The sequence below is a fragment of the Chiloscyllium plagiosum genome, chromosome 28 (assembly GCF_004010195.1).
Source record: "Chiloscyllium plagiosum isolate BGI_BamShark_2017 chromosome 28, ASM401019v2, whole genome shotgun sequence".
Lineage (NCBI taxonomy): Eukaryota > Metazoa > Chordata > Chondrichthyes > Orectolobiformes > Hemiscylliidae > Chiloscyllium > Chiloscyllium plagiosum.
This window is the reverse complement of record NC_057737.1, coordinates 8170841-8180352: the sequence shown is the minus strand read 5'-3', so window position 1 is coordinate 8180352 and position 9512 is coordinate 8170841. Positions and strand designations below refer to the sequence as shown.

The 9512-nt window shown below is 41.3% G+C and overlaps 1 protein-coding gene across 2 annotated transcripts in view; it reads left to right on the top strand.

Moving 5' to 3' along the window:
• Nucleotides 1-688: 688 nt before the first annotated feature.
• LOC122563928 (multidrug and toxin extrusion protein 1-like) overlaps nt 689-9512 on the top strand; it is a 47494-nt gene continuing 38670 nt past the window's right edge. Inside the window, exons 1-2 of one of the 2 annotated variants that reach the window (XM_043718194.1) lie at nt 689-930; nt 8608-8709. In XM_043718194.1, the coding sequence (XP_043574129.1) occupies nt 784-930; nt 8608-8709 (249 nt within the window). In that variant the 5' untranslated portion in view covers nt 689-783. The remainder of the gene's footprint in view (nt 931-8607; nt 8710-9512) is intronic. The other variant, XM_043718193.1, reaches the window with a different exon arrangement.

The window sequence follows — 9512 nt, the reverse complement described above, 5'->3', positions numbered from 1 at the left end:
TTTCCTCAACTGTCTTTGCTGTTAAATCACTTTCCCAATCCACTCCAGCCAGCTCTTTCCTTCATTCCTTTGTAATTAGTTAAGCTGTGATGTGGAAGTGCTGGTGTAGGACTGGGTTGGACAGAGCTAGTGCTTCCAAATGAACCTGTTGGACTATAACCTGGTGTTGTGTGATTTTTAACTTTATTTAAGCTGAACACTGTTCTTTATGACCCAAGTTCCTCCCTCTAAAGCTGAATACCAAATTCTACCATGTTATGATCACTGTTTCACGGTGGAACTTTCACTCTGACAATATTTATGAAAATTACCTCACTGCACATTATAAGATCCAAATTAGCCTGATCCATGGTTGGCTCCGCAACATATCATTATAGGAAACCATCTCAGAATATGCTTTATGAACTCTGCCAATCTGATGACCCCAATCTTTATGAAGATTAAAATCACCCATGGTTGATGGACTCTTCATTACATGTCACACTGGCTCACAGGCAGTGTTGACCAGAGTGTGAAATATCCCTTACCTGTTAGATATCAAGAAGTAATCACCTGCGCTAGGAAATCACCAGTTTAAAATTAACATCCTTCTGCCTACAAATTGCAATCACACAAGGAATAAGAAAAACGTTCTGCTGGTGAGGAGTACGGCCCTGTGCAAAGTCCAGTTGTGGTAACTGATTTAAAATTGAAACTTTATATTAAACTGGCATAGAGATCTGAGGGAGAGAGGTGCTACAGTTGGCCGATAGCTCTCTAAGGCTCACGGAAAACTGGCAAAAAATGGCAGAATTGATGCCAGCTACCTCAAACACCATTCCCCAAGTATCTGGAATCTGTAGGAATGTATTCCTGAGGAAGATGAGGGGAACTATACCAGTGAACTTCTGGCAGGAGGCAAAAGCTCTTACACAAATTGCTGTGCCAGTGGTGAGTTTTTCCGATTTAGTTATAAGTTTGCATCTCGATTAAAAACTGCAGGAAAATATATTCACTGCAATTATGAATGCACTGTTGCTAACTGTAATAAAATCATGATGAGCAAGATTTCCTTTCTGCACACGTTCATGATAAACTGTGTTAATGGTTTTGGGATTGGGAGATAAGTACATTATTGAATGGCTTGCAAACATGAGCATTAGTGTTAATTACATATTTTTCAAACTTTCAGGCTTAATATTGAGTTCACTGTTTTCCTACTAAAGCCATTTCTCCTATTTTTGTCGACAGTAACAGTGAGGAATGATTGTACCGTTGTCATTTGCAGCTCTGCAAATGGGGTCATCAGATTGTGGGCAGCACGGTGGCACAGTGGTTAGCACTGCTGCCTCACAGCGCCAGAGACCCGGGTTCAATTCCCGCCTCAGGCGACTGTCTGTGTGGAGTTTGCACATTCTCCCCGTGTCTGCGTGGGTTTCCTCCGGGTGCTCAGGTTTCCTCCCACAGTCCAAAGATGTGCAGGTCAGGTGAATTGGCCACGCTAAATTGCCCGTAGTGTTAGGTTAAAGGGGTAAATGTAGGGGTATGGGTGGGTTGCGCTTCGGCGGGTCAGTGTGGACTTGTTGGGCCGAAGGGCCTGTTTCCACACTGTAATGTAATGTAATCTAATCTGCAGACCCATCTTGTATTTCCTAACTTATCTCATTACCTCCTGCCATACCTCATCCTCCTTTTAGTCATGTAACTGCCACATACTTGAAACCCTTGTTTTGTTCAATCCTCCACGAAATCCAGATAAGCTCCATTTTCCCAGACTCTGTACTTGCTTAAAAATCTGTTTGATATGTTTTTCTAGCTTTTCTTCTGATATACAGGTCTCTTTAACTCTTTTAATAAAACCAAAATGTTGCTGGAAATCTGAAACAAACACGGAGAATGCTGGAGAAACTCAGCAGGTCTAGCAGCATCTGTGGGGAGAGAAATAGAGTTAACGTTTCGATTCCAGAATGTACTGAACAACTCTAAAGAAGAGTCATCAGACTTGAAATGCTAGCTCTGTTTCTCTTTCTATGTTTGCTGCTTGACCTTTTGAGTATTCCAACATTTTCTATTGGAAAAATGTTGGAAGTCTCTTCCTAAGAACACTGTGGGTCTACCTACGCCTCACAGACTGCACTGGTTCGAGGAGGCAGCTTGGTATTACCTCCATTGTGGGAAGTTGAGGGTGGACAATAAATGCCAAGCCAGCAATGCACACATCCCATAAAAGAAGTTTATAAAGTGACTTTTATGCGTTGTCTTCCATCTGTTTTATTGAGCATGACTGACTAACAACTCAAATCAAGTTTGAGGAAAAGCACATTTCCAAATCTTGTGCCATCAGCAGGTGAAGTTTCCATTGACCAGTATTTTAATTGCATCAACATTAGGAACACTGTGGTTTACAAGTGCAGTGTAGTGGCTGTGTTCTCTCTGACATACCTTTGCTCCTTTAAGTCTTTCCACATTTGAAACATAAGATCAATATTCTGAAATTCCCTGCCTGACACTCCATTTAGTACAATCAACATAATGTCCACAGCAATTTCTGTTAAACTGTCACCAACTTTTCAGGGAATTAGGAATTGGCAATGAACACAAACTTGATAGTACAGCTATTTCCCAAGAATTAATATCATACATTCCTGGTTAACTCATTGACCATCAGTGTCAACATTCTGCTTTTATCGAAGTCTCCTTTTCTCTTCAAATTTATAGTAATTACGAAAGTGGTCTTTGTCACTAATGGTTCAGAAACCATTAATATAAAATAAAATCTTGTTTTGTCTAAAGGTTAAAATCCTAAGCATTTGTTTCAATTGCAATGCAGTGGAAATTATTACCCTGGTGTGGTGGAGTATAAAAAACAAGCATTTACTAACCATAATGTCTATTTACAAATTAAAACCACTGAAGATTTGGAGTGGACAAGTATATCAATGTTGGAAAGGTTTAATAATTGTTTATGTAGCGATTATGGGATAAAGAAGTCAAAGTATGGAAAAGTAGATTTTCTGGATGCCGTATAGTTATTATACAGTGAACAAAATAAATTAGGAATTAATGTGCTCTTTTCCAAATAACTGCAGTATTGCAAATGTCTTTGTTTTGACAAGCCAGTTTATCTATATTCTCCCCAATCCATTGTCGTGTGGATTAAAACCTGGAATACAGGTCTCTCTAATGATATCCTCAGTGGAAGGGTCGATTCTTAAAATCAAATTTCTGCTGATTTCTTACACCACAGAAAGGTAGTCTGGTGGAGGGAGTGGGGGTGAAGAGGGACATCCTCTTCCCAGAGGACTGGCAGAGGACGCTACACCAAAAGACCATGGCAACCTGGTTGCCACATGGTCCAGTGCTGCCTGTGGAGAAACAGCCAGCAGTAGCATGAAAAGGTCGATGACCTTTCCTGTTCTAGCAAGTTAAGTGCCAGATACTTCTCGTTGCCACCTCACACTCACTCTGTCTCTGCTGCTGCACCCGCCTCCCACCAAGGCCTAGGTATTGCCACCCTCACTACTGCCTGCAACATCTTCCCTCTGGATAAAGGTTTGCTCACTGAGCTGGAAGGTTCATTTTCAGAAGTTTTGTCACCATACTAGGTAACATCATCAGTGAGCCTCTGGTGAAGCTTTGGTATTATGTCCCACTTTCTATTTATGTGTCTAGGTTTACTTGGGTTAGTGATGTCATTTCCTGTGTTGGTGAAGTCATTTGCTGTTATTTTTCTCAGAAGGTGGTAGATGGGGTTCAAATTAATGTGTTTGTTGATAGAGTTCCAGTTGGAATGCCATGCTTCTAGGGATTTGCATGCATGCTTCTGTTTGGCTTGTCCTAGGATGGATGTGTTGTCTCAGTCAAAGTGGTATCCTTCCTCATCTGAAAATTCACTAACATCTTTCCTATCTCGCTCTCATTCCCCCCAACAACCTCCCACACCACAAACCCTGCATGCCCTTTGCGTTGCCTTTTCACTCCCTCGAAACACCTCAGCACCTTTCCCCCACCTGCACCAGCGCTAATAGCCATACTGTCCACTTTCAATCTCACTCAGTTCCCCACCCCCCCCCCCTTCATGTGAATCCAGGAGAGGGCAGCTCACATTGTGCGGAAGTCTCTGAATGGCTGCATTTTCTTGCAATTAGATAGCTTCACATGTGTGTGCCTTGTACTCCATATTGAACTGATATTGCTGGGTCATGCCAGCACCCTTGCATTGATGGAAAGGAAAACCTAGAAATTGCTGAAGGAACTCAGCAGGTCTGGCAGCACCTGTGAAACAAAGGACAGTTCCGAAGAAGGGTCACTGGAGTCGAAATTTCTCTCCACAGATTGTTGAGTTTCTGCTGTTTTTGTTTCAGATCTGCAGCATCTGCAGTTCTTTGTTTTTTTTTTGATTATCCTTGCATTGATCCCTGGTCAGGCAGACACACTCAACATGCTTGCACCGGCCTCCAGATTCTGGAATGTTTTTGAGCAAAGTGGACTGTTCTTCATTGGTGTTAAAGGTAAAAGTGACATTGGTGAAGTTCTACAAACTTTGCAAAGCTAAAATAAAGCAATATTTCATCAGCAAGCTGCCTTCAAATTCTGACCCAAACCTGAAAGAAATTTTCTGTCGGCAACTAATTCTCTATGTAAACTGTAATTTCAACATTTTCTAATCAACCCATTTAAAGATGGCGATGACATTTTGAATAGTTTCTTCTGTGTGCCCTCTCTGTGTGTCAAATTCAGTTTGCAAACTTATATATCTTCAAAGGCAACATATATTTACACAGCAATTTTTAAAAATCATCTTGTGTAAAATTAGCAAGTATCTCTTTGTTGCATATATTTATATGAGGGATTAGTGTATTTTATCAAGAAAGAGTTGTAATGCTAGAAACCATATTTCTTACACTTCAGAGTAAAGCACTGGGTGGGGTCTTCCTGGCCATTGATTCCCCTAGACGATGGTGTGAAAATTGAGAGAATCGCATGAGTTTGGCAGTTAAGGGATCTCTGACATCGAGAACAAATTGTCCCGTTTCCCAACTGTGAGAGACGATTTCGGTACAAACAATTGAGATGTGCATGATCCCAAAGTCTAAGGGGAATAGAGCCATAGGGGTAGGGTAAAACATGCTTCTCTATAATAAAGGACGAGACATCTGCTGCTACGGATTGATAAGACCACTCACATAGACAGAGTAGAAAAACAAGTCCTTGACTGATAAGACTACAGGGTAGAAAAACAACTCGGGAAACGTCTGCTGCAGACTTTGTGATAAGGGATGGAAAAATACTGACTGTTTAGAATGTGAACCTCGTGACTCTTTAGAGCTACAGAGGGGAGGGACTTGTCCTGTATTTAATCAGAAACATTGTTAGCCTGGGGCGCCTTTTTCTCAGAAGGGTGCCCAATTCTGCAGACTTGCTAATAAAACTTTGTTTTCCTGAATTTGTCTAGAGCGATTATTGAGAAGCGATTTTCGTTTCTAACACCAACCAACAGTGGAATAGTGAGATAGGAATCCTCAGCAAATGGTGAGAGACCTATTAGCATCCAATAAGACCATAAGACATAAGAGCAGACATTAGGCTATTCAGCCCTTCATGTCTGCTCCGCCATTCAATCACGGCTATTAAGTTTCTCAACCCCATTCTCCTGCTTTCTCCCTGTAGCCTTTGATCACCATTGTTACAACATCTCACTTTATTGATGTGCCCTTTAAAACCCCAACAGCAACAATGCCCAACAGAAACATCAGAGTGGTAACCTGGTAACTCCAGCTCACAGGAGAAAGTGAGGACAGCACATGCTGTAGATCAGAGTCGAGAGTGGGCTGCTGGAAATGCACAGCCGGTCAAGCAGCATCCAAGAAGCAGGAGAGTCAATGTTTCGGGCATAAGCCCTTCATCAAGCAAACGCTCATGACTTGCTCCTCTGATCCTTTTTCTTGGATGCCAGTTACCTACATCTCAGGAACCACCCACCCACAGGTAATGCCTATATACATACACACTGTCCATCAGGACCTCGGTGGCTCTGTGGGGAAGGGGCAGTACCAATTTTGTCTGTCCCAATGGAGCAATTTATAGGAACCATGCACGGCTGCTGAAAACTGCCATTACTGACTGAATGCCTGGCTGGGCTTCAAAGGTGGTGCTGGAAATCCTTGGAGGTATTGGCTGTGGTAAGCACTTCTACAGGTGCTGAAAGGGAAAATCCAGCAAGTGGGATGCCATTGGAATGCAATTAATAATTATTGAGGCAGGTCTAGATTGAGAATACTCGATAGGGCTTGTGGAAAGAAAATATCCATGAAACTCACCCTAAATGACACTTAGCTGATTTCTGGTAATAATCAGCCTTAGAATAAAGTTGTCTATTATAAACAAGTAATTAATTGATTTAAGCAAGTAATTGGAATTTTTCCAGTACATGTTCAAACATTGATTATTTTGGCAGGTGTGAGATTCAAACAATGTTAAATCCCTCACTAGTGCATGTCAAATATCAAGACTTTTAACAAAACTCTGCTATACATTGAAGCTCAGTGTACAAGAACTGAGTAGCTTGAGAACACAACAATCTGGGACAATATGTTTAACCGATAGACAAAGTCAGATAATGAGATCACGTTTCCGAAGGATCGTCAAATGCACTTCCATTCTCAATATTCCTGGTTTGAGGAGGTAACCAGGGTATTGATGAGGATCGTGCATTACGTGGTCTACATTTACTTTAGCAAAACGTTTGATAAGGCCCCTCATGTCCAAACGGTCAAGAATGGAAAAGCCATGGGCTCAAAGGTGAAGTGGCACATTGGATCCAAAATCGGCTGAGAGGCGGGGAGTAGAGGATGATGGGAGAGGGAAGTCACCATGACTGGAAATTTGTTTCTACTGGGGTTCTGCAAGTTTCAAGGCTGGAACCCTTGAAGTTTATAGTGTCCATTAATGAGTTGGAATTAAACGTAGGGAATATGATGAAAAAGTTTGAGGATCACACAAAAATTGATACGGTTGCTAAGAGTTTAGAGGATAGCCATAAACTGCACATTGATGGACTGGTCAGCAACTGGAATTCAATCCAAAAAGGGTTTAAGTTCATGCAGTTGAGGAGGGTTAACAAGGCAAGGGATTTCACTAGGAATGGTAGGACCTTGGAAAGTACTGAAGATCTGAGGGGCTTTGGTATACACATCCACAGAGCCTTGGAGATAGCAGATTGGGTAGATAAGGTCATGATTTGGCGATACCAGTGTTGGACTGGGGTGTGCAAAGTTAAAAATCACCCAACACCAGGTTATATCCATAAGCTAGTGTTTCCAAATAAACCTGTTGGACTATAACTTGGTGCTGTGTAATAGATAAGGTGGTTTCAAAGGCATATGGAATACTTACCTGCATTAGTCAAGGCATAAATGCAACAGCAAGGAGGTTACATTAAAACAATATAATATGCAGGTTAGGCCACAACTGGGGTACCATGTGCAATTCTATCACCACACTGCGGGAAGATATGGTTGCACTAGAGAAAGCACAGAGAAAAGTTAATATGATGTTGCCTGGGTTGGAAGGACTGAGCTATGAGGCAAGATTGGAACGGCTATGATTGATTTGCTTGGAGCAGCGAGGTTTAGAGGTGTATAAGATTATGAGGGGCAGAGATAAGGTGGACAGGAAGGCACCTTTTTCCTTTGTAGCGGTAACAATAACCAAGGGGCATGGATTTTAAGTAAGAGGTAAAAGGCTAAGAGGAGTTTTGAGGAGATTTTCTTTCAGTCAGAGGATGTTGAGTGTCTGGAATTCAATATTTGAAAGGGTAATTAAGCCAGAAACTTGAGCAGTATTTAGCTATTCACTTGTGTTGAAGTAGCCCAGTGCTGGAAAATGGGACTAATGTAGTCAGATCATTGTTGACCAACATGGACACAATGAACCAAATGGCTTCCTCCTTCTGTGCTCTAAACTTCTTTCACATACTTTATCAATTTAACAGTATGCGTTTTACGAATTCATTCTAATATCATTCAAAAATGGTTTATTTGGCCTAGCATTTGACGTCAGTGGTGGAAGAATAAGTGACACATCACCCTATATTACACTTCCAAAGGCAATTCCTAGGCCTGTCCGTGCAGTTTTCTAGTCTTCCACTGTGAGCTCAAATTCAGCTCTCTCAGTGAAGAATCTGAGGCAGGATAAGGAGCAGGAGTGCTCTTCAATCAGTCAGAGGGATGAATCCTTACAGACAGAATAGCACACTGTAGTAAATGGGAAATAAAAGTTACATTTAAATCATTTCACATAAAGGTTGGGTTATATGCATGGGATTGAGAAATACATTAGCAAGTACAGAAAATTATTTAAACATTTCTCGTTTTTACAACCACAACTTTCTTCCAAATGAATGAGGTTCCACATTTATAAAACAATTTTATTTTCAGGGCCAGAGGGGCTGTTTAACTATTATGATGACTTGTAATTCTGCTAAAAGCTTAGTCACTCTTGATTGAACAGGGGTTAAGTATTCTATTAACCTCAAGTGAGGTAATATACCTACTCGACTTCACCATGATAATAATTGTTTTCAGTGAAAGCATTGATTAGCTTAATTCAAATTTCCTTTGTTAACAGTTTTTGGGTCAGCTGATGATGTTTCTCACAAGTATTGTCAGTGCTATATTCTGCGGGCACTTAGGAAAAATTGAATTGGATGCAGTTTCACTTGCTACAGCGGTAAGTTTATTCATAAAATGAACTGGGTTGTTTTGCAATTAATTAATTATTGATGACCACATCAATTCTTCTGAAATGACACCACCTTGGTCACAGGGCCATGAATCACCACAGTTCAAAGGAATGAGTTACTTATTTGCGAGCAGAGAATGAGTAGGTACTCTGACCTGTCAGCTGCTTATAGTGTGGATGATGAGAGAGGCAAAGATTGATTTTCTTTTTCTTTTTTCATTCATGGAATGAAGGCATCGCTGACCAGGCAGTTTTTATTGCCTATCCCTAACTGCAAGCAAGAATTAAGAGCTGTGGTCTGGAGTCACACGTAGGCCAGACCAGGTCAGGATGATAGACTCTTTCCCTGAAGCATATCGTTGAACAAAGTTAAAACTCACACAACGCCAGGTTATAGTCCAACAGGTTTAATTGGATGCATTAGCTTTCAAAGTGCTGCTCCTTCACAACCACCTGATGAAGGAGCAGCGCTCCGAAAGCTAGTGTGCTCCCAATTAAACCTGTTGGACTATAACCTGGCGTTGTGTGAGTTTTAACTTTGTCCACCCCACTCCAACACCGGCATCTCCAAATCATCATTGAACCAGGTGGACTTTTCCTGACAATCGACAATGGATTCATGGTCATCATTAAACTCTTAATTTCAGATTCTCTTTTCCCCATTACATTCCAATTCCACCATCTGCCATGTCAGAATTCCAACCCAGCTCCCCAGGTTATTATCTAGGTCTCTGGATTACATAGAACGTAGAACATCAAACAGAGAACATTACAGTGCAGTACAGGCCCTC